The 26,434-nt window shown below is 37.3% G+C and overlaps 1 protein-coding gene across 5 annotated transcripts in view; it reads left to right on the top strand.

Annotated features, from left to right (window-relative positions):
* The window catches only part of LOC113062800 (myelin transcription factor 1-like protein), a 51,609-nt gene that overhangs the window by 750 nt on the left and 24,425 nt on the right, over positions 1–26,434 (top strand). For 3 of the 5 annotated variants that reach the window (XM_026232793.1, XM_026232791.1, XM_026232788.1), the window contains exons 2-5: positions 14,608–14,729; positions 16,513–16,567; positions 16,807–16,837; positions 19,871–19,933. In XM_026232793.1, coding sequence (XP_026088578.1) covers positions 16,513–16,567; positions 16,807–16,837; positions 19,871–19,933 — 149 coding nt within the window. In that variant the 5' untranslated portion in view covers positions 14,608–14,729. Of the gene's footprint in view, positions 1–8,487; positions 8,565–14,607; positions 14,730–16,512; positions 16,568–16,806; positions 16,838–19,870; positions 19,934–26,434 lie in introns of those variants that run through there. The other 2 variants (XM_026232789.1, XM_026232790.1) reach the window with 2 other exon arrangements.

Here is a 26,434-nt window from a genome sequence, read left to right as displayed (position 1 = left end):
TGACTCCAAAAGTTCAGTGATTATGAAGTTGAATGTGAGTTGCGGAAGGGCTTTACTGGATGGGGCTGTTGTAGATTTACCTGTGGAACAAAGAGAAGAGAAGAGTTACTTGTTCAACTGGGGCTTATTGAGCAGCCACTGATAATGCAGCCATAGCTGTGAATATATTGTTATATAATGTCAACCAGTGACACGCCATAGGGCAATTTGATTTGGTATGCACTGGACTTGCATCATAGAGAGCTAATTTTCCTGGAGGGTAATTTTTTCTGTTTCCTGGATTTAAAATAATAATAAAATTATTATATAATCATTATTATTATTATTATTATTATTATTATTATTATTCATGGAAGTTTTTTTTTTTTACTTGGGTTAAAATATTATCAAACGACAACATTATTAACAATACAACAAAATATTATTATTATTTATTAACAATAATAATGATGATGATGATGATTGTTATTTATTATTATTATAGCTGTTATTTGTTATTTATAATAACAACTTTACAACAATTAGTAACACTCATTAATAAAAATTATTATAATAATGTATAATGACCAACACTTTTTATTATTGTTTCTGTTATTTAAATATAATAATTAAACATAAAGTTTATGATAATTATATTTTGTTTAGTTATTATCATAAAACCAACTAATATTCATATTGATTGTAATAATTATAATAATTAAAGTATAATTTAAAATAATAATCTTTCTTCTTCTTAGTTGGTTGTAAGATTTCCTAATGATACTAATTAAAACATTTAAAGTCACTTTGGATAAAAGCACCTGCTAAATGCATAAATGTAAATTAATGTAGATTATCGGGTGTGCAAATCTCACACACAATGATAGACGGCAGTGCATATCGTCATCAGTTATGAATTATAGTTTTAGAGAAGATTTTGTGCATTATTCATATGTAGAACCATCCGAACACGTTTATCCAATCAAAGGTGAGATTGTTAACTGGGGGTGTTTTTACACTTGCCCATTTCAACCGATCAGAAAGCATTCATATCTAGTCATAATAATAGCTCAGGAAAAGTTCAAGTGGGAGGTTCTGATCCTGGATCAGCAGTAAGACGTCTCAGCAGGAGTTCAGGAGAGAGCTGTCACACTTATGAATGCTGTATATGATCTCATGACTTTATAGATAACAGTTCTTGCTGCTAAAGTTAATCTTACAATAGCAACATTCTTATAAATTCTGATATGACAGTGAACTATAGATTTGCAATATGTCTTATATACTTTGTTTCTGCTTTTTTCATTTCTTCTTTACATTACATTTACATTTATTCATTTAGCTGATGCTTTTATCCAAAGCAAATTACAATTGCTATATATGTCAGAGGTCACATGCCTCTGGAGCAACTAGGGGTTAAGTGTCTTGCTCAGGGACACATTGGTGTCTTACAGTGGATTCGAACCCGGGTCTCTTACACCAAAGGCATGTGTCTTCTCCACTGCGCTAACACCACCCCCTTCTGGTTTGGTTTGGGGAGGGGAACTAACTGGCTAACTACAAGAGATGACATTACAATATCACAAAGCTTCAGTAGAGAAATTCCCATGTAAAGCAGCCAAACTCGTGCAAACTCCTGTCAGCAAAGTGCCGCATTTAGGATCAGAACCTGTGCAGGCTGAGGGTAGGCATGGGTTTGAGATGGAGAAAGGGTCCCCAGGAGAAGATGTTATTTGACTGGCTAGAAGCTCCATGACCCCAGAGGGTTTCCTTGCCTCAGTGAGCCATTTATACGCAGAGAAGGAGAAAGACAGTGAGAAAAGGAGAGGGAAACAGAGAGAAAAACCTTGCCCATTTCACAATCTTACAGGTTTAATGAGTCGCCAACCAACCCCCCCACACACACACAGACACACACACACACACACACAAACACTAACCACTCTGTCTGATGTGTGGCAATGGCACAGATAAAAATAGCATCATTGGTGAAGGCAGATTGGAAAGAACAAAATCGGATAGATTTCATTTATGCAGATATTACATTTAATGTACATGCATATTATCCTGATGCATTTACTTATGCCAGTATGTTTTGCTCATTTGTCTGTGACTTTTTTACTGAGATTGTGTTTTGAGAAATGATTGACTAGTTTTAATATTTTTATAGTGACACTTCACTACCACCTGCACTCTTTTTTGTTACATTTATTGTAATGTCAAAACAATCTGTGTGGGAATCACATTCTAGTCATAATAAGGTCACTTCAATGCTAACAATGAGTGTGTTTATATGTACAACAAAATGCTTTTTACAAAAAAAGAAACAAAAAAGAAATGGATAACAAGAAGAAAAACATGTTAAAGTGACAATATGTTAAATTTTTTGGACATCGGAACGTAAACAGACATGAGACTTAATAAGATGATGACATTCAGAATGAAACCGATGTAAAATGCACAAATATATGTGTATTTTGTCAGGTTCTTTAGCATAATTGCCAAAAGATTGTGCATGCAAGTGCTCTCATTGTTATACTGTAGTTCTATAATAGCGCACAGACAGTGAGTCAGTGCTTATGCTGTCAAAGTGAGTGAGATTTTCTCATTCCAGCCTACCTATCAAACTCATGCCATTCTCTGCCAAACTTCTCTCCAATTCCCCTCTGCTTCCAGCAGATGTTACTTCAAGCTTGAGTGAAACTGCTGGACTTTTTGGTGTTAGCATGACACTAACCAAGCTGTTTAATAATAAATTCATGATTTAGTGTTAAAGTTGAAAGCTGTCACACGATCTACTGTGTTCAGTACCAAAAAGCTTACAAAAGGTTAAGTGGCTCTGATGGTATTAAAACACTTTGACGTGTAAGATCACACTGGTGTGATCAGTCTTGGCTTGTCCCTGAAGTGTACGATCACACCCTTGTTAAGTGCGTCACGTCATCAACTGCAGAATTCACTGATGTCTATGAAAGCAGCAATAATGATCCTTACAAATATAAACTGAAAACATGTTTTATTATATATCATGTACAGATTTTGTAGATAACTATAAAGTTTAATCTGCTCTTATCCCAGTTTACTGGAGACTTACTTTAATATCTTTTGGGAGAAAAGGATGAATTTACATGTTTTAAATCCCACAGCTCAGATTCAGCGCAAACTTAACACGGCAGCACCATCACCCGGTAGAGCTATAGATCAACTAACACAGTCATTGTAAAAGTGGTTAAACTAACAAATACATTTACTTGCATGACATGTCGCCATGGAAACAATAAGGCTATACATTCTAAAATTCTAAAATCTCACACTCGGGGCTCAGCTAGAATATTTTAAACTGTTTGGTGAAGTTTTGCTGAATCATGTGGTGCTACAGGAATGTTGTCAGGCTGACAGACAGACTTTTATTGGCTGATGAGCATGGACACACACATACACACCCAGCGGGCCATTCAGTGTTCACACCGTGCTCATTAAGACCAAACACCACAATATCTCAATTGCTTTTTTTTTTTTTGCTTTTTTTTTTTTTAAGTGTATGAATATTTGTATGGGCATTATTGGCTGAATCAATACATTTGCTGCTTGATTCACTCTGCAGTGGTTTGTGATGATGACATAATGACATAGTGTGTATGCAAATTTATTTGTGCATAAACAAACAGGCAAAACAATTAAGTAAATATAATTAAAAAGTATAATAATATTTCAAATAAAGAAATTATAATAAAAATAAAGTATTTTAGAACTAATTATTTTCTATATTCAGCCAATGTAAATAGCAGTGTATCTTATATTTGCTTTCTGAATACTCAAAATAGACATGAAACTGAGGATTTAGCATCAAAACCTTGGCAGACTGAAACAGTGAATGGCAAAGTGTCACTATATTGAATGCTTGAAAACAAGCATTATATTGTGCTTGAACTGAAAAACATCTTTCATTCTAAGAACAGAAGTCCAATTTTACGTTTTCCAGTGTTTTCACAATGAACAGTGGCCATAGAATTGCAGAAGAGATGGAAAGACCAGTGTAGCCACTGAAAAAGTCTGTTGAAGCTCTGATTCAACAGATGTATTATGAATAAAAGTGGATTATTTACATATATAGGTCAAGGTTTAGAGGTTAGTTGTTTCTCCGGAAAGCTGTCACTCTTAAGAGAGTTTATCTTATACTGTACGAAAAAGGTTATTGTATATAAAGGCTACAACACTCTTTGAAATTATTCTGTTGACATTTTCATGGGAAGCCCTGATCTACATTAGATGCTGCTGTGACCTAGTTGAGTTGAGAGAGGGATGGAGAGGGAGGAAAAGAGAGAGTGTGTGTGTGTGTGTGTGTGTGTGGATGAGACATCCAAACACAGGGAATGAGAGACTTGTGTGAGGGTGAATAAAACATTCAGGGGCAGCCCAGGTTAGATCCCAGGATTCAGGATCAGCAGGCATGCAGTGTAAACAAATCCAGGCTTACCTCTCACCCCTTGTAAGCATCTGCAATAAACATCTGTCTCAGGCTAAATTAGCTCTATGCTAGTTTTAAATGACATAATATAGTTGCAAAATGTAACAAGACCGTACAAAGAATGGAACAAATTTACAGTTGTAGTCACTTTTTCAGGGATAAAATACCTTCTTCTTCACAGCTTAATATGCAGAGACAACTTAAACAACTGCAAGTCATTTAAAGCCAATTGAAAACTGAAACCAAAAACTATAACTGAACCATCTCGTTCTACACAGCAGTGCCTACTCAAACAATTGCATGAGTTGGGGACAGGACTATCTGTTTGTTCAGGGGTCATATTCAGAAAGTTATTCCGAAAACATCAGGGTTGAATTATTGCAGATCCGTTCAGTGGCGCTCCTGTCCTCTACAGCCGATAACTGAGATGCAAACATGTGCTAAAGGCATTTGTATTCATAATCAACAAGAAAGCAGGTCTGTGATGATATGAGAGACATGAATGTACTTTAGTGCTAGTATCAGATATCTACATGAATGGTGTCATATAAAATGTTGCTATGGACAACATGGAAAATTAGGAAATATCCAACCACTGAATTCCGCAATTTATGAATCAGAAACCAAATGTTTTAAAGCCTATAAGATTACCCTTTTGTGTGCATGAATTGTCCAATGTTCCACACTTTGTTTTTTTTTATTAAATATGTCTTTGTACTACAAAATGCAATGAAGTAGTGCAAATTGGGATATGCACCTTTTGTTCTTGTCATAAATACATGGTCACTCATTCTCAGCCATATCCAGGAGTCTATGAATCATTCAATTCAATTCTTTAAGTGAATCTGATCATCTGGAATTTGTAAGACTGGTGGCAGCCATTGAGAACAAGTACTTGTGTATAAATTCCCCATAGAGACACATAGATCCCCTGTCCCCATAGACTGCATACAAGCTCCAAATCAGTACTGACCTGTTTGCCCATATATGCTCAGAGATTCAGGAAAGCTATTCAGCCTGTGTGTTGAAAGCGCAAAGCATACACACGACTATCCGGTAATGGCGATGATTCACTGCAATCGGTGCGAGCATCTCACAACATGAGCTGGGGCCACATATGGAAGCCTATTTCCTGTTGCATTTGCAGACTAGTTGAAGGGATGGGGGAGTAAATGGACGGGCCTCATCATCTTTCTTTTTGAATGTGAAAAAGATTCCCTTTGTGTGTGTTTGTGCAGCGGGGGCATTTTCCTTAATAACTAATCTGGGGTGATTACACGAGTTCAGCTCTTAAGAGATCATCTGGTTTCTGTTCAGTCTTTTTACTTTATGTGTTGATCTAAAAAGAAAGGAGGATGGAGTACATTAGAGAGCTCAAATGGGCATGAGTGGGTATTTTGCGTCTGCAGCTATAGACACGGTTTGCCGGGGTTGTTGTTGCAGGAGTGTGTTAACAGAATACAAAGCATTCTAAAGAGGTGAACAGGTTCTGCTGCCTTGGCATCGGATGAAGATACAGCTCTCGAATTTCCAGAAGATGACAGAAGGATGTATTTTTTTGAAAGTGTTGCCTTAATTGCTTTTTAATGTTTATATAATCAGTCACGCTTCCTATTGTGCACTGCAAAAATCATTGCACTCAATCAATCAGTATTTTTGTCTTGTTTTTCAGGAAAAATATCCAAACATCTTTAAAACAAGATCAAATTACTTTTAACAAAATTGCCTTGAATATTAAATAGGATTTTCTAGTTTATTTTTCTTTCCTTACTTGGAAATAATTTTTTTTCTCTTTTTTTTCTTTTCTCATATAATAAACCTTGCTTGTTTAGTTAAATGTATGCTTAAAACAGTTTGACAATGTAGTAATTAAAGTCGGCATGAAGTAAAAATTCACCCTATCTATATTTTCTAAATGCATGTTATAGTGAATCTGTGCACGTTTCACTTTTTTAATGTTTCGACTTTATAAATTTAAATCAGAGTATCATAACCCAATTTTGAAGAAACAACAGACTTGTCTCTGGTGACATATGTCAGACTTCTCCAATAAAAAATCGACTTCAAACTTGCATTCAGATCATCCTCCATCTATTCAACAGCCAATGACTAGAATCAAGTCCCACCCTAGATTCTTTCTTTCTTTCTTTCCAATCTGCTTCACTCAGATCTGCATCACAATATGGAAGAAAAGATGTTGCCACTTCCATTTCATCGCAGTTTTAAGATTAAGAAGATGTTTTTTTTTTTTGCAATGTTTGTGTGTTAAATGACATCCAGGATCAATAATGCTAGTCCGTTCATCTCTGATATTTTATAAAAAGGTCTGAATTGATGGATTTTTTGCAGTTTTGCTAGTCTGCCACAGTTGGTCAAGTCTCCAGTCTGACTAAATCATGTACGCACTGGTGACATCTGTGTTCCATCTGTCGTTCTCACCTTCGGTTGTCATTGTCAACCAGCCCTGTGAAAACTTACATAACAACATCATATAACAGGGCTGCCAGGAACCTTCAGTAGAGCATCACATTTTGCCTTTACCAACTAACTATGGGGATATTTATATAGACAGTATAGCAGCACACACACACACACACAAAGATGGTAAGGAATGACCAGTCAGTAAATGTAGGGGTTGGCTCTAGGGTTTCTTTTCAGACACTGTTTGGGAGTGTCGGACAGAGAGCTCATAGAATGAGTCATGAAGTGGGAGAGCTGTTATTTTTAACACACACGCGCTCACGCACACACTCCGCCGTGCCTCACACAGGCTGCTATGCAGTTGGCTCAGTGGGGACAGTCCTGTGATGGAAGACATGAGGCAACACCTCCATTAGAGTCCAGTGCAGGCCCTTTAGCACAGTGACTCAGCTAAAACACACTGCTAATTATTCATTAGGGCCAAATATGCCTACAGTAAATAGCCTGCACACTGCTCTAAGCACACCGAACATCATATTCCCTTTTCCCACATACACGTTGTGGTAGATATGGGTTTTTAACAAGATGAGTAATTTTTTGTCATCCTTTGGTAAAGGAGAGCTAGATGAAATTGGCTGATTATTGCAATTATTCATTTTAGGGAAGTGAGAGAGAGAGAGAAAGAGAGACAAAGAGTGAGAAGGAGAGAGAGAGAGAGAAAGGGAGCCTTGGCTGGTGGTAATTAAAGCACGTCCTTCTCGATAGGACGCAGCGGAGGTCTGGCTGATTGCTCCATGCTTTCTCCATCTCTGAATGTGTTGTGAATGAGACAGACAGGAGCACGAGCGCTGCATGCTGATTAAAATCATATTTCCTCACCATCTCGACTCAATCCGTGCTGATTTGCCACACTGATTAGAATTTGTTGGTGACAAAGCTGGAGACAGAGCCCAGTGCAACATATAACTAATCACATTCCGGCACTGCACCGAGCTTATAAAGATGGGGAGAATTAGTACCCGTACGCTTTTGGACAGATGTGCACTGAACCGAGCCTGGAAAGACTCATTAGTTGACAAAAAGCACTTTGGACAGGTGTATGGGCTTGATTATAGATGTCAAGCTCTCAAGCTCTGGTTCGGTTCATTGTACGCTGATAAAAGCTCAAGCTATGTTCCAAAACCTACTCCCTGCCTGCTGCTGAGATAGGTACCTTAACTGTAAGTGAGTGATTTGAAACACCACGTAGGAAGCAAAGCATGCGCCACATGGGTAGATGGTGCTCTATGCAAAAAGACTTGACTATATGAGAGACTCGACTCGGATTGATTTCAATACAGGCAACACCAGAGAATAGTATAAAAAAGCTGCTTCCACCAACATCCTAATTTTTTTTTTAAGCTGTCAGCTGTGGAAGTATACTTAAGACAAAATGTATTTGCTTTTCTTCATCCACAGTACACAAAATACCAAACTAAATTGTGCAGTCAACATCCACAAATTCACCTTATTGTAACAAATTACAATTTTGTTTTGCAGTAATTGACATGACCCCAATCGGCTTGTTAAGGCTGACATCACGCATCATGGTCTCTGGGTCTAAATGCTTTTTCAAATCCCAAAAGCAAACAGTATTTGAAACATCATGAGTTAAAGAGGTTTCCGAAGTCTGGGCTCTGGGAAAGTAACTAAGAAGGTAAATATGGCTAATTTTTCAGAATAAATGCAGTCATTCCGGCATGACGGTATAAGCTTGTCACAATGCATTACGGGATTGCTTCTGCGAAATGGTGAAAATATATCTACTTTTTGGAATGTGTCCAGGATTAAAATGCAGTCTTCATAGGCGGCTCAATAGGTTTTGGAAGCGTTTGCCTTGAATTGTCAGTGGCTTTAAAAATCAAATGGCGCGTTTAGCTTCACAAACCTCTTTGATGCTCTTCGGAAGGGTTTCTTTTTTAACAGACATGGGTTTCTAGGCTCTCCGTGCACAACTACACGTGTCCGTATTTGAAATACAATTATCTATGTGTAATAACTGGCCGTGCACTATCCCAAACACACATGAGAACACACACACGCTCACCAGCTGCAGAGGTAACGCATGGTGGTGCCCAGCGGGATGCTGTAGAGTAGAGGAGGAGATGTAATTAGCAGGTATGGTGTGAAAGCGGCCAGATCAAGCTGCAAGGTGCCCCACATTGTGAACAAGCTAAGCGCTGCAAAGTTCATCATGACATTTTCACCTACATTATGTGTCATAGGATGGCATTTGTTCTGTGTTTAATACAGTTTTGTGTGTTTTTCAGTGTGTGCTTTAATTTGGGGAATTGCTTAGGCTAGTGTATCTGATTTTTCGGATATTTTGTTCTGAACTGGCTTTATTGTTTTGGTGTAATTAATAAATAGGCTTTAAATAATAAGTGGCAGAAATTCAGGGTGAAATAAGGACACATCTTCCGCAAATCCTGGAATAAGAGTTAGTGGAAAAATCGAACACATTTGAATGCAGCCATTAGCTCTAGTCATTGCTGGTAAAATCTGATGGGTAACATGCGATTTCTTCCTGTCAGACGATTCTGGCAGTCTGGGTGCCCACGTCTCCTCCGGGCTTGGCACCAACTTAGGTTGCCGAATGAGGGGCCAAAAGCTATTTTCCACTGAACTGCTCTTCTCTCTCTGAGGACGTGAAGTCTCAGGAAGCCTTCACCTTTCCCGTCGCGGGGAGAGAGGACTTCTGGTGCCTCCGTTGCCATTGACGACGTGTTGGTTGGATCCCACGTGGTTGCCAGGCATCATTAAGACCTGATGGCATGGGTTTCTCTCTCCATAAGCAAGCCTCGAGAATGGCAGGGGCAATTAAAGCTCTTCTCTGCCTGATGGAATAGAATGAGGCCCCAGGAGAGAGAGAGTCGGGAGTCAGAGAGGTAAAGAGAGAGAGAGAGAGAGAGAGAGAGAGAGAGATGAGATGGAGAGGGAGGCATTGTTCTCTAGCATCAGGGTGGAAGATGGGTTTGTTTTATTGTTTAGCGCAGAGTGTCTTTGTGGATTGCATCCATGCCATGCTCTGTATGGGTTGAGTCAGACTCTGAGCTCTGAGAGCCCTCAACGCAAGGCCATTTGTAGATTAGCTGCATCTGGCTTCTCAAGACTGTCTCCATTAGTACTTAAATTAGGAAACTTACGAGAAATGTCCTCAGAGCTCGGGTGCCATCTCAAAGCGGGGAAATGTGCCAGACTATGTTTTGAAGGAGAGGAAGTGTTTTCTCAATATACCCGCAATTATGGGCCGCTGATGTAGATGTATTTTCAGCCTGATCCAGTTTTTCTTGCTCGCATTCTGCTTATAACCTATGGCTTCATGGCTAGTCATGTAGCTAATAATGAAGAGCTCTACTGTTCATGTGCTCTGATTCTAAATGAGGACTGGAAAATGCGAGCAGCCCACACTCTCCACTCTGTGCAGGGATTGGAATTCTGACTAGAGCCTTTGCAGCCATCTGCATTACATGTGCACACACATACACATTCAAATTTGCATTACCATTGCAATCACACCGAGTGAGTCACACTGACTGATAAGGTAGAGCAGAAGTCTAGACTCTTTGAAGCGCTTGACTAAATATACAACCATATTGAGAGGCCACATATTTTCAAACACTGACCATCAGATTTTTTTTATCCAGCAGACAATAGGATGCCTTTAAACACAATGGATATGGCATACTACCGTGCTAGTCTTGCTTTTTCTGCAATATATAGTATGTATATTGAGCTTTGCTTGCATAGGAAACACAAATGACATACTACAATATGTATGCCATCTGTAGAATGCAGTTTTCCGCAATGCAATGCCATTTCGTTTGTGATAGAGGAACCAGGAAGAAATACAAAATACCTTTCAATGTTTAGCATTGTTATTCTTTTTTTTATTATTATTATTTAAGGTTTGCAGCATTGATATTATTAAGAAATGTTTCTTGGGCACAAATTCTCAAATTCAATATTAGATCAGGAAACAGTCCTCATTAAATTTTGCACACATCTGAATGTATGGGTTGAACTGTTCTGGAACAGTGTTGTAAATACAACTTAACCACTGATTCTAGTTGTGTCCTCTTTTGGAACGCCAAACAAAAGTAGTTTCACTTTCACAAGGAAACACAAAGCATCTCTATGAAATGACAATGTCTCTTATTTAAAAAAAAATATAATATAATGTACAATGTTCAGTGCAGAGTAGTAACCAAGTATTCCATTCCAAGCATAGCCAACATTTTTTTTACATGAAAGAATGTGAAATGAAGAATGTCTCATGACGTGATTGTTTCAGGGCTCTTGTAGACATGATGCCATCTGAATTGTGGCCAGGCAACAACCAGCCAAGCAAATCTGACCAGTCACACCACATAAATCAGACCAATCTCAGGGTCACTGACACCAGTGCAGTAACGTAACAGACAAACATGTGTCGTGAATCGACAGTAAATATGATTTTGGTTTTGTATGTGTTGTGTTTTTTGGGGACTGTCCAGTGGAGTGATGTTAGGCAGGGCTGAATGGAAATTAGCTGGAGAGATGCATGCTGAGCCTTGAGGGTTGTAGGGTCATGTCTCTCTGACTAGGTCACTCTGTTCCTGATGACTGGGCATGATGCACACTCACACAAACACACATGCACACACTCTTAATGGGGGCGGAGAGGCTCACAGTGGTGCTGTGCATCTGGAGCAGTTTTTAGATGAATGGGATGTGACAACAGCTCTACCAGGCGAATGCCTGGGAAAGGTTTTTTTCTTTTTTTTTTTTTTTTTTTTTTTTTGGAAAGAGTTTGACAGAATGCCAAAATAGTGAAGATTCCCTAACTTATACTGGTAAAAGAAAAGATTTCCACAAAATGAACATTTGATCATTAGATTTGTACTTTAAAAGTTAGATTTTTCAATCTCAATCTCCGTGATTTTGAGTAAGGCCTGTTTGTATTTGACTTTGAGTTATGTTGTACAGATAGCTAAAGTAGGGAAAGAATTACTGCACTAGCATTGAACAAACCATCATGCCTCATGGCAGTACATGCAGTTACATCCGTAACTTCTGCTCAGAGGTAATGATAGAAACTTAAACATAACAAAAACTCTTTCAAACGTCAAACGTAACTGAACATGAAACATTAATAGATGTTCCCCTTTATTCAAAAACACACAAAGTAGCACTTAATTTCAATATTTACTCAGTACCCAGCCATATGCAAAGCATGCCTGGGAACTAACAATCACCTCCATAATAAAATTGCTAAATTTAGCTAATTCTCTTAAAATAAATAGGTAGCCTTTTTTCTTTAATTTTTTTCAATTAATCAATACCAGAATTCAAGCCTCAAAACTGCTGCGGTTTCCTTAAAAAATTCCGAAAACGTAATGGTTTTATTAGTGAAAAGTGCTCATTATTTTCTTTTCAACACTGAATTTCTTTAATGAAATATGCACACCATTTTTTGATTATCAACTTTATTTTTTAAATGAAAATTACAAGAACGATGATACATTTTTTACAGTGTACTGTAAAAACCTAAAAGTAACAAAGCATCTATTAATAAGTATTTGACTCCGTTTGTGATGCTGACAATGATCTTTGTCTTTGAATAATCATGTTTCTTTCACTTTTCCACTTGTGTTATTATGGTGGTTGTGTGTTTAACTGTAAAAATAAAAACGAAGATAAGTATCAGCATGGTTACGCTAAACTGCTGTTGGATTTACTGATTTGTTTATTTTATTTATTTATTTATTGAAAATTACAACAGTTTTAAATTGTAAAATGTACAGGTTATTCTGGAAAGTTGTTTTCATTTTTATTGTATATTATACATAATTATTTTTGCAACCACAGCTGCCAATTTTATCTTGTAAAAACAAGATTTCTTTTACTGTGTTAAATTAGATGCTTATAAGATTCAGAAAAGATGCATATGATAATATATGATAGTTTTTTCTGAAAAAGACAGTGTTTAAGTTGTAATTTATTGAAATTTTCCCCTCCAGTGAGCTGTTAATGCTGTGACCAAATCAATGAGCTGAACTCAACAACCGATTCGGTCTGATTCGGGAGCAGATCATTCAGACTGGCTTTGTGAACAACATTAAATGGTTCAATGAAAAGATTTCTCACAAAAAAAAGTTAAAATCAAGGCATGATTCTATGAACACAAGTAGAAGAGCTAGGGCAGATGTCAAGATTTTTAGTAAATAAATTTGGCTGTTAAATCATATGCAGCACTCTTTTCCCTGTTTATGTTCCTCTGTAGAAAAAATACCATAGCAGTTTGGAATAACTTGAGGGTGAGTAAATGATGTCAGAATTCTCATTTTTGGGTGAATTAATCTTCAAAAATCAAAACCTTAGCAAGCTCAGATAAACCTGAGGCTATCTGCTGTCATAACTGTATCTGTGTAACGTGTGCGACACAGCCCGCAGGTATGCAGGGTTCACACTGGGGAAATGTTGCTTTTGGATAGAACTCGCAGAGCTCTGAGACTGCAGACTCTTCTAAAACAGCCCATACTTCTCCACTCCAGAGAGAGAGAGAGAAAGAGAGAGAGAATTCGATTTTGAAGCTGTATGTCCCACTTTATATGAGACAGAAGGGTGTTGGACATGAATACTAAACAGTGTTTTCCCCCAATTACAAGTAAGCTGGGCTAGATCGCTGCCACTGGGGGACATCTGGAGCTCATATGCTTTGATTTGACCAAGTGAAGTTCAGATGAGAGCTTCCTATATTGCCCCAGTGTGAGTGATTGAGCAATCTATCAACGGAAAGAGGGGCAGCGTGAGAGTGAGCGCATATTTGTGTGCGAAGCACGTGTGAGAAGGTGTTACGCACAGAGATCCATCTTTCTAAGGAAATTCATTCAAGTCTGTATTTCTGTCATTGAAAGGTTTTCAATAGACATCTCCAGCATTTGGAGAGCACTCTTTGTGTCACTGGCCTTGGAGCTGACAAATACTTGCATGCATATGTGAATCTGTATCTGTTCCTCTCTCTCTCTCTCTCTCATTCTCTCTCACTCTCTTGCATGCACGCACACCCCAAGTGCACCAACAGCACACACATTAACACGATTTGCAAGGAGCATGAGATGAGAAGTGTTAGCTTGTTGACAGAGGACTGGAACACTCAATATGTTGGTGTATGTGTGGCTAAAAGATGGGTTTCTGAAAGAAAAGACATTGTTTGTTGTTATATTATATTATATTATATTATATTATATTATATTATATTATATTATATTATATTATATTATATTATATTATATTATATTATATTATATTATATTATATTATATTATATTATATTATATTATATTATAAAAAAAGCACCTCAGAAAAGAATCAAGTGACTTTGTTTTTCTAATTTATATGTACTAATAAAAACTCCCCAGTGATTTACCTTTTGTACAACTTTCACTCTAAAGGCAGAAAAAATAAATATAGGTGACTTTATTCCTTATGAACAGAGCATGTTCCAGAACTTTAAAAAGCTGCTCCTGTCACTTATTATATTTTAAAACAAATGCAGAATGACAGTTTTTTCTTGCTGTGATTCTGTGATAATGGAGGCCACGAATAACTTCAGACATCTGTATGTGTTTTTTTATAAGAGTTCCGCATATCAGTCTGCAGATTTAACACTGACTGCAGTTCATGACAAATGATGGTGCATTGTTTTCCTTTAACAGAAAATGAGTTTTGAGGAACAGCTTTGAGGGACACACAGCGGGAGGGACACACACTAATCACACCACACAGGAGACGCTCCTCAGAAAACACATCTGTCCCACCATCAACCAGTAAATCTCAGGTAATGTGCTTCACTTTTTGTTTGTTCTGGGCAATAAAGCATTTTTAGACTACCCTTAAAAAGTTTGTAATCCGTACATTCAGCAAATAAACATTAAAGTAATCAAAAGTGATAATACATACATTTGTAATGTTAAAAGAGATTTATATTTCAAACAAGCACTTTTGAACGTGACACTGCAGACTGGACTGGAGTAATGGCATCACAGGAATATGTATACTGTATATATATATATATATATATATAGAATCCATTATAGCACTAGAAGACTAGGGCTGTGTCTCAATCTGCTCCCTGGTACAGTAAGAAGGGATGGCGAGTGTGATTTCACCAAGTACAAGTACCAATCAGAACTGAGATATAACTTTTGAGGAAATATCTGTTTTAGGCTTAAAATCAGGGTTAGGTGCTTCTACACTCTTGTCAATCAGTTATTACAATAGATGTTGATCCAGGAACATGTCTTACTTGGCAAAATCAAGGCGACCAAGAAGGGATGCCACAGATATAAGCAAAGCACTGTTTTTGTATAGCAGTAACCAAGGCAATGCTGTGCCATTAGCCCACCTGCTGTTAGAGAGTGAATTTGCATTCTCATTCAGCCCAACTGCTGTTTTTGTCTTTTGCAGTGATGTTTATGTATAATTTCAAAAAGCTAAAGTTGGACCATTCTGTTTTTGCTTCAAATTTTGATATTGATAATGATATCATGTAATTTAAATGAAAAACTGCTCATGTTACATTTGTGAAGCATCTTACAGTATAACACATTATTACAAAAAAAGTATGTACTGTATATATATATATATATATATATATATATATATATATATATATATATGTGTGTGTGTGTGTGTGTGTGTGTGTGTGTGTGTTTTTCAGCTTAACCTCTTAATGTCGCCAGATCATAGAATAACAAAAAACACTCTGATGTGCCAAGCCATCAAAACAGAAACAAAATGAAAATAAAAAAATAAAATAAAAAATAAACTTAAGAATTGAACGGTGAGCTAACATTGTTGCATCCCTAAGTACACTAAGCAAGGAGATGTTCAAAATCATTCCAGTGCACATTAATTCCCAGAATGCACCAAGCATCAAGTCCTTTCTATATTAATGTGTTCTGTCTCTCAAGTTGTAAGAAAACGTAGCCTTATTTTTTTGCTTCTAATTATCTTTCATCCCTAATGTGCATGAGAAGCAATATTGGAAACTTTAAAGTATTACACAAGAATTAAAGTACTTTCAAGATTTGTTATTGTTTATATGTTTGAACGTCTTAATGCCATTATGTATGTACAATAATTGTTTTTCTTGATTAAAAAATTAGGACAAGTGCATGCTTTGTAATGACACTGCACTTTTAAAAGCCACAACAAAAATGTAAGACAAACAAGCCATAATAAAAGGATGTTGGCATGCGATACAGTGATTGTTCCTTGTGTTCAGTGAATCAAGACTCATGCAAGTGTCCAAATTTGTGTTCATTATAAACTGATCCACAACATTGGCAACGTTGGCAAAATGAGACACAGCATAGCTCTTAATACAATATAAACATTGATGCATTATAGCCACATGTACCGCATGACTAATACTTATCCATGGTTAACAGTCTGTATTTTTCATAATAAACATATATTCTTTTTTTATCTATGATGTCTCTTGTGCAGTTCAATGCAGTTCATAACCATCCTTGCTGCAGACATCATTGCCCTTTTACACTTGCTTTTACAGTAGCTAATAGATGGAGGTCAGGCTAATTGCTGCTTCTTTTCTCCAGATGGAGGTGGATGCGGCCGAGAAGCGTCATCGAACACGAACTAAAGGTGTGCGAGGTACAACGCACTCACATAGTATTAGCTGCAGTCTCAGCCTACAGCCAAATCCATTCCCATACTTTCAGTCCATGACCGAGACTTTTATTGCCTTTCACAAATCATCCCTGACATCAGTAGTAATGAACCTGAAGGGCCCAGAAAATTAGTCTGCTCACAATAATATGATTCTATTGTGTGATAAAGTTCACGTTGAGATGTTTCCTCACTAATTGTTCTCGCTTTCATGCTTTTTCCAGTTGCCGTGGAGGCTGCACAAGAGCTGTTCAGGTCAGTCTGCATAAAGCACAAGAATCATTATTCACTTACAGTTTGCAACCTATTTACTTTCATAATGTGATGTATTTATGAGCTTAACAGGATATTTAACTGAAAAAAAAAAATCTTAATATCAACATTTGCTTTTAATATATATTTTTAAGTGTAATTTATTCCTGGGATAACATAGCTGAATTTCAGCAGCCATTACTTCAGTCTTAAGTGTCACATGATTCTTCTGAAATCATGGTAATATGCTGATTCGCTGCTCAAGAAGCATTTGTTATTTTTAATCAATGTTGAAAACAGCTGTGCTGCTTAAAATTTATATGGAAACATTTTTTCAGTATTTTCTGTTAAATATAGTACAGCATTTATGCAAAATAGAAATTTTTTGTAACACTATAAAGTACTTACTTTCGCCTTGAATTAATTTATTGAATCACTGGTGAATGAAAGTATTAATTTCTTAAAAATTTGACTACCCCAATCATTTGAATGGTAGTTTAATGCATTTTGTTTTATAATTTTAAGATCATGAATGTTTGGTGAATAAGCTTGATTTTGATTTCATGTTGGCTTTCATGTAGCACACACTGTAAAACCGAACAGTGAAATTTATCAAATGAAATTAATTAATTGCACTTAAATAATAATGAAAGTTCATTGGACTTAATTTAAATAAGTAAATCCTAAACTAAATCCTGTAAAATCTGGAAAATTGTACACAGATGTGATCTCACCTTGCAACTAAAACAGGTGTATGATACAATGTGCATTTCTGGTCAAGGTGGCAACTAAGTATAATTTTGCTGATTGATACTTTTCAATGTGATTTATTCAATACGGCATGTAATACATGCAGAACCTATAAATAGATATTTCAGTGAAATTGCCTTTAGTTAAAATATATGATTCTCCCAATTAGTATTAGTAAATATCCCTACACTCCTAATGAAAACATGCATCATGGGAATGAATGGCCTGTTTTCCTTCAGGGTGGTGAGTCGTTTTACTCATATCTGCCCGTCACTTTTATCCCCTGCATATATTTCCCTTAAGCACAATTTACAGGCATCCTAAATGGCAGCATTTTCCTCATTATGAATGGTTTAACACCCACACTGTTGTTAAAAAAAGAGTATTTTTTATATTTTCTGGCTACGTGTCCAATTACAATGACAGCAGCAAGGACACAAGGGTGTGTGTGACTGTGGGAGGGTGGTATGACCGGTTTTCCAGAGGCAGCTCTTTAATATGTCATCTTTATTATGGAATCATACTGAGATGAGAAGTAAAAAATTCCCTCTATTCTCTCTCTCTCCTTCCCAATCATCAGGACAATCTGCTTCATCAGCAGGTCCTGGCCTGTAGCTGCAGGCATCTTTAACACCAGTTACTCTCACTGATGGGTCACCAGCTTGATCAGACACAGATCCCTAGCCAGCATGATCAAGGGGAGATGCGACTCTTGTGCTAAGCCGGATATGAGACATGTTCCCACCCAATTTCCTACTCTCTTGCTAAATTTAAGCTTAAAAGGGGGGTGAAATGCGAGTTTTTTACACTGTTAAAGACAAAGTTTCAAAAATTAAGTTGTACGTTTGAAGGAGTATTTTTGTTCCCAACATACTCCTTCCGGTTTGTCACAAGTTTCAGAATTTTTTTTTCGAGTATGGCTCTGTGTGACGTTAGATGGAGCGGAATTTCCTTATATGGGTCCTTGGGCACGTCTGCCGGAAGAGCGCGCGCTCCCGTATAGCACAGCACTGAGAGGATGAGCACAGACATTCATTCACTGATCAGAGCGAGAGCATCGCGAAAAAAAGTCACAAAAGAATTGTGTTTTTGGTTGCCAGGGCAAGACAACCCTGCACAGATTACCAAAAAAAAAAAACAGCATTAAGGGACCAGTGGATGGAGTTTATTTTTACAGAGCATCAACGGAGTTGTGCAAGTGTTTTTGTTTGTTCCCTGCATTTCGAAGATGCTTGTTTTACAAACAAGGCCCAGTTTGACGACGGATTTGCGTATCGTTTATTTCTTAAGGATGATGCAATACCAACGAAAAAGGGTCACGATCGTGTGTTGGAACCGCAGACGGAGGCAGCCATAGCAGTGCCAACTTCCGCTGGAAGTGTCGGATAGGAACCGTCCGTAGCCTTTCGCAAGAGTTACATTTTTTGAACACATCCGGATGACCAACGAACACAATTTTTTTTCGCACCGCACTCGTTCAGACCCGGTTCGTAGCCATTCACATGCGGTCTGCGAATCTCCATAGGAAATGAATGACTTCCGGTCATTTGGTAGCCGTATCGGAGCTGATTTCAACTGCCAGTGTGAAGGCGGCGTCAGCCTCGGGATCTGATTCTGGATCATAAATAAACGACTGAATCTGACTGTTAGCCATGGTTTGTTTTGGATGGTTTTTTTTTCCTCACGGTAATGTCGTGATTCTTTAGCCCTGCCCACATATCACGCCTCCAGCCGGTCGTGTTTTTCCGGTAAAAATCGGTACAGACTATCTTTCTCTTATGAATATAATAAAACTAAAGACTTTTTGGAGTTATGAAGGATGCAGTACTACTCTATAGGTACTCAAGATTAACAGGATATTGAGTGAAAACAAGCATTTTGATACACAGAAATACCACTGCCAATCAAGTAAATGCTTAATGAATACTTTAGGCAGTCGTTGACACTGTAACTAATGTGGGTAGTTTCATGTTAATGACTAGAATACTTGTTTGCTGCTCTGACCCTGAGCTCGAGTGGGGCAGGAGATCTAAACTTGGATGTTTTCCCTCATGGCTTTTAACTGGCTATGGACCTAAATGGAGCAGGCAGAGAGGAATATACAATATGAAATATGAAATATGGAGCCTGGTGAGTCATCAGCCTGGAGGACACTGGGAGCTCTCTAAATCTGTAATGAAGGCCGATGTGCCACGGTTCAAACATAGTCAGCAAGAACGAGCATATGTGTGTCTGTGTGCGCATGTGTGACGTCAGTCTTGTATTAATTATATCTCTCATCTGCAGCTGTCCCACACCTGGATGTGATGGTAGTGGACATGTCAGCGGCAAATACGCCAGACACAGGAGGTAAGAACCAACCTCTCTTTCATATGAATGTGTGCCCACCACTGAATGTCACTGTAAGGCTGTGAGAACGAAAGCACTTAGCCACTTACAGAAAAGCTCAAGACCAATAGCAAAATTAAGTCAATTGAATTTAAATAAGGCCTACTTTCTTTTCTTTATGTACAGCCTTTTACCAGCCAAAAGTCGTGAAAGTGCAGTTAAAAGAAGTGAAACTGCAATGAAACGGCGTTGGCATTTACTAAAGTGAAGTGTTTTTACAAAGTATGATATGTTTTCTGGATTGTAGCGGTTAAAAATGTAATCATTTAATGTAATGGCTTACTTCAGTACTTAAAGTTAACATTAGCTCTCAGTAAATTAGCATTTTTTAGCTTTGTACCCAAAAAACTTTGTTCATGTAATTAAACAGTTTGAATATAGCTGTTGTAGACTTAAAGGGATAGTTCACTCAAAAATGAATCTGAATGATTCGAGCATTTAAATCCATGTCTTCTAAAGAGACCGCTTCATACACTGTAAAACAGATCTTTTTTTTTCTCAATTGTTTGTGAAATGTCATAGCAATTTCTGTGTGAAAATTGTTGTACCATTTTTTTCCCAGTGTATGATGAACTGATTTTTAACATTGATCAACGCACAACCATAGAGGTCTTAAAAAATGATAAACTGAAGGTCAAACGCGCTTGATTTAAGCAAAAATATCAACGGTTGTTCTCATGTGAGCATCTGTTTACTATATTTGATGAGCTCTATATATGCATTATATGTTGTTTGTCAAAACAGCCGTGTCTCTTCAGAAGGTTTGGATTAAACCGCTCCATTCATGTGGGTTTCTTTTTTCTCCTTATGAACTTGTTGAACCGACAAAGCTATGGTGGAATGGACTTTCAGTGGAAGGACAGAAATCTTCTAGGTTTAATAAAAAAATATTTTTTAAGTTTCAAAGATGAACAAAAGTCTTTTGGATTTGGAGCAACATGAAGGTGAGTAAATAAAGACAGAATTTTCATTTTTGGTTGGACTGTCCGTTTAAAAACAGATGTAAACGGACAATGGGTCTGGAATATATAACTCTCATTAGCTTTCGTACGTCGGGAATACATGAAGCCTATCTGATGATAGCTGTGACATCATCAATATTGTAATGAGCTTGTCAAGTGTCTAGCAAGGTCGTGCTGTTTGTCTCCTGTTTGTCAAAAAGCTTTTTTTAAAGGACAAATTGTTGGAGCAATACAAATGGCAACTTTTCGCTTACAAGCAGCTTAAGGTAATTCATGTTTATACTGATATAAGTAGAGCGTTTTTAATATTTAGGATTTCATTGCACTATAGCTGCAAAGCTAACAGCATCTGATTTGACAACTGTTGTCAAAGTCACTCTCAGTCTGTTCAACTTCCATGTTTAACAGTCTCTACTCTTAATGCTATTTACTGTACCTCAAAAGAGAGATAGAAAACAAGAAAGGCAGAACAGAAAAGATTGATGGATACGTCTACAGTGTCACCTCATCAGCCAAGCCCTGCGAACCACCAGCCAGAATTGCATTTCTGCAACAGACAAATGGTACCTCCAGCAGACCTCTCACTGAAAAGGCAGAGAGAGGGCAAGAAAGTGATGAATTACCCCCAAATGAGAGGGTGGGGAGAGAACGGCGCTCCGACTGTGCTCTCAGAGCAAGCTAACATTTGGGGGGCATTTGTGAAAACATTGTGGCAATGGCAGGGTTGTAATAAGGACACTGCGTTACCTGCGAATTCTACACAGCGTCTGCCGCCCTTTACCACTCCATTAAAGAATATAATGACAAAACCAAAACAGTGTTTGTCTCCTGCGGCATATATTGGGATATATCACATTCACAGCAGAGGTTAATGTATAGCTGCTCTGATGGGGGTTTGAACTGATGTAATGTACACATTGTAAGTTTATGTATTGTAATGGCTTCTCAGGGTAAAACAATATGTGTACATCAGTCTTTTGCACTTCATAACATACACACGCAATGCACACATTTTTTTACAATGGCTTTTTACTGGGCCAGTATTCTTAAAGGTACATTTTGGACATTACTCCTAAAAGCTTCATAGCTGTACCAGGGGTGCACATTACTATTCTAAGGAACTAATGTGCACCTTTTAAAAGTAGATAAGGTACAAAGTTGTCCCTTCAAAGATACTTCCCTACTAACAAGCTTTTGTACCCTTAAATGTTACTCAGTAAAACTACAATAAGGTGTCATGTGTTAACAAAAGTTAATGTATTAACTAAACATGAACTAACAGTTAGCAATACATCTGTAACAGTTTTCATTCATCTTTGTTCATGTTAGTTCACAGTGCAGTAGCTAATGTTAACAAATAGAACTTTTGATTTTAATAATGTATTAGTAAATGTTGAAATTAACATTAGATCAATGAATTCTGTAGAAGTATTGCTCATGCTTAGTTCATGTTAAATAATACAGCTAACACTAATGAATCTTATTGTGAAGTGTTACCTATTTTTCTACCAGTGTATGTATGAGATTTATCTTGTAAAGAAATTGTGGCTCATTAAATGTGTCTCACCAAATAGGTAAATACATAGATATGAAGTATTAATTTGAATTAAAGTAATTGATTTTGCTCAAATAAACCTAGTAAAAAACAATTGGCATAGCAATAAGATAAATAAATACCACAACTTATAGTAACATTAAAGTTCCAATGAAATGCAGGTAGCGACAGAGTGATACAAAAAGCGCAGCTAATTTGCTTGAGGAACTTTTCCAACAAATGAATAAATTGAATGTTCCTCCCAATTATAATGGCTGCTGCACTGCCACAATGGACAAATGGTGTTGCATTCGTGTTAAAACGTTAGAAATAACATAGAGGTATCCTTGAATGTGCCATTTTCTCATTAACTAAAAAACCTTCCTAGTTGCATACACTTCCTAAAAACATGTTATCTGTGCATTCTCCATTGTAATGTATCCCTTTTAGCAAATTCAGAGACTTGTAATAAAAGTATGTGTTAGTACAGGTGTGAGAGCTATGATTTTAACAGGGTTTAGTATTGCGTTCTTTCTTTCTTTCTTTTTCTCCTCTTCCTCTCCATCTGTGACTCTGTCTCTCGTTCCACTTTCCTATTTTCCATTCCTCTTCGCGCTCCTCCTTTTTATCTTCCCCACATCTTGTCTCTTTGTTCCTCAACCTTTCCCTTACTCCTTCTGCGTCTCTCTTTCCGTCCCTTTTTTCCAGTCTTCTTTCTCCTCCTCCCGCTTTCCTTCCCTTTCTGATGGATGACTCACGTAGGCTGAAGCCCAGGGCTGTATAATTCAGGGCTTGACAGGTAGCACTCACTAAAAGAATGGGAACTGAGCCAAGAGCGGGTGGCAGCGGCCAGAGAATGGTATAGCTGTATGCTTGCTCTCTCTTTCTTTTTTTCTTCTTTTTTCATCAATATAACACCCTGCCTGCTTTCCCTGCTCTACACAAGTCTGGTCTCTCCTCCTTTGTGGTAGTCACAATGCACAGATTTTAATGCCAGCCCCTTTCATCCACCATTGTATTTTCTCCCACAAGAAAAACAAAGAGACAATGTAGATGCAGTGTTTTGTAATGTGAAGTGTGAAAGGCCAATACAGGGATGGAAAAAGCATGTTGTACTAAAGCTTGTAGGAGAGTCCATGAAAAACCTACACAATTTATACTGTACATTCAAATGGAGGATAGGCATATATATCTGATAATAAACGACAGACCTTGTCAGGTCATAATTTTTTTGGAAATGGGAAAAAATAACTCTCAAATTTTAAAGTTTGATTCAGCTGAGACGTGTTTTTTTTTTTTCATTGAGAAATGGTCTGAATGACTGTTTAGAAAGGTACATTAATGAGTTACGCAGTTCAACTTTGCTCTCAAACAGCTGTTTGTTTGCAGTACAAAATGTCATTCATAAAAATTCACAATGGTTAAAATAAAACAGATGTGTTTAAATGCCAAAAGATGTTTGAATCAAAGAGGGACCACCATAACAGCTTCAAAATGATCAGATTATATCAAATGTCAGCTGTTTTGAAAATACCATAGCATATTTTTAGAGCTGCCATTTCCGTTTTTTTTTTTTTCTTTCTTTTTTTTTCTTTTTTTTTTTAGAACTGGGAATAGTGGCACTTTCAAAATTAGAAGTAAAAAAGTCAGGTCAGAAAATATAAGTCTGTGCATTGGTTATTTAAGAACCACTTTCATGTAAAATGCTGTTTGCACTAATGGAGTGTTTTATCAACATTAATGTCTTTTGGGTTGAATGGAAGTCAATGGAACTATGACCAAAGCCATTCGATTGCTGCGACAGAGCTGCTGATGGATCCCTTTGTCTTTTCCCTTCTCAAGAGTTTATTGAGATTTAGCATGATGGACACTTCATTTATTGCCTTAGGCCATAATTTACACATTTGTTGTATGTAACAGGGTTAAATCATATTTGTGTGCCGGTAACTCACCAGCAGCATGCAAACAGATGGGCTCTGGACTGTGTGGGTGGCACATGCAGTTTTGTCCTCTGTGTTCTCTTCTCGCTCACTCACTTTTTTTTTGATGGGTCTTCGGGTTGCAGTCTATGTGGTCTGTTGGCTTTGTGCTCGTCAAGTCATTCTAAATGATCTATGCTATACATTCCAAGGGCTTATTTGTTATGTGTGAGAGGTTTGTAATTTCGCCCAAACTGTTAATTCAACTGTGAGGACGAGCCAGGTGTCTTTTCTATATACTGTAGTCAGACAGCAAAACATGGATATTTCCAATTTTTTTTTTCACTTTGGACCTGTTTTATAACCCCAAGATTTTACTTGCAAGCATACAAATAACATTTAATCTTTTTTGATGCAGCATGTCAAATTTCTGATCAACTAGACAATCTTGTATTTAACTACAGCTTCCGTGTTTGAATATTTTGTAACCTCTAATATAGATTATTTCATACTGATGATATATAGTCCATTGATATACTGTAAGAATTACTTCGCACGTCTGTTTTTGCTTGTAGACAGACTTTCAGACAGTGCATTTGTATTCTGCAGCAGGTGGCCTGAATTCAGAATTGCATTCTAGCATACTACTATTGATATTTTTGCAATATGTTTATATCATAGAAATATTAATAGTTGTATTATAGTATGGTGTTATGAATTCAGCAACTGTCACTGAGTCATTGAATCACTCATTCAGACAATTTGTTTAACAACTCTGATTTAGTAACTTAACAAGTGACTGGCTGAATTCACAATACCATACTAGCATATACATTTTACTGCTTCTGCAATATATTTATATTATAGAAATAGTAAGAGCAGTATGCTGTTCCAAGAAGTCAGTAATTGGGTCATTGATTCAAATGATTTGTTCAATAACATGGATTCATTCAGAAGCCAAACAAGTGGCTGAATTTCTAGCTTATTCTGCCTTTATACATCAGGAATAATAAGAAAATAATAAGAACAGTATTTTCTAAATTCAGCCACTTAATGAGTAAGTCCACTACTACTAATTTGAATAATTAAAAACACTGATTCATGCAGAATAAGGAAAGCATGCTTTATATGAATTCATTTTATTTCATTGTTTTATTCATAGTGAATGGTTTGTGCATTCATTTATAATTATGTACTTCCATTACTAATATAAGTCTGTCTTAAAAAAAAAAAAAAAATTAAGATATATACATTTGGCAACTATTAAGCAGGAATTAGGAGTTTACTGAAGCAAACGTCCTGGTTAATAGTTAGTTAATATTGAGAACTGGTCACCCCTGGTCAACTAAAGTGATGCCAAATTTATATATTTTTGTGTTTTCATTATGAACTAAAGGCATTGTTTCGTGAAGAAATGGAAAAATGAATCTGAAATATCCTTGCACTCTATCATATTGCTTGCAGTGCAATTTTTGCTCACTATTCGGATATTTTCCCTGGCCATTTTAGACAGACCCCAGTTTGCAATACGCACAGAAGATTCTGATGTGTGTACCTGTGTGATCTTAACCCATACAACATGCCTTTATAATTAAGAGTGCTGCTTTTCCCATTGGATGAATCATGTAGTTTCCCTCTTCCTGTATTGCATTTCCATCCATCTGAAATCTCACGTAGATCCGAACCTGTGTGAATGGCAGACTTATGCCTCCCAAGACATGGCGAGATGTAAAACCCCGCTCCAGGGTCAGATTTCATGAGCTTCTGCTGTAAATTGAACCACCAAGGACATAATCACCGCAAACAGCCTCTCAGTCAGTGTGGCAATGTACGCCGTGTTTTTAGGCAGAGGGGGACCGGGCTCAGCAGTTGCAGAGATGGTAACTGAGCTGCAGAGACAGAAAGAGCCCTGCAGAATGCACAACACCAGCACCTCCTTTGTTCTGCTTTTTGGGAGGGCGCAGAATGAAGGGAGGTTAGCAGGGAGATGTCTGTCAGGCTCAGAATCACTGATCTCCCTCGCTCTCTCACTCTGTCTGTCTGCTCA

This window comes from Carassius auratus, chromosome 45, assembly GCF_003368295.1.
Source record: "Carassius auratus strain Wakin chromosome 45, ASM336829v1, whole genome shotgun sequence".
Taxonomy (NCBI): domain Eukaryota; kingdom Metazoa; phylum Chordata; class Actinopteri; order Cypriniformes; family Cyprinidae; genus Carassius; species Carassius auratus.
The sequence above is the reverse complement of the archived record's forward strand: the minus strand, read 5'-3'. Positions and strand labels throughout refer to the sequence as shown.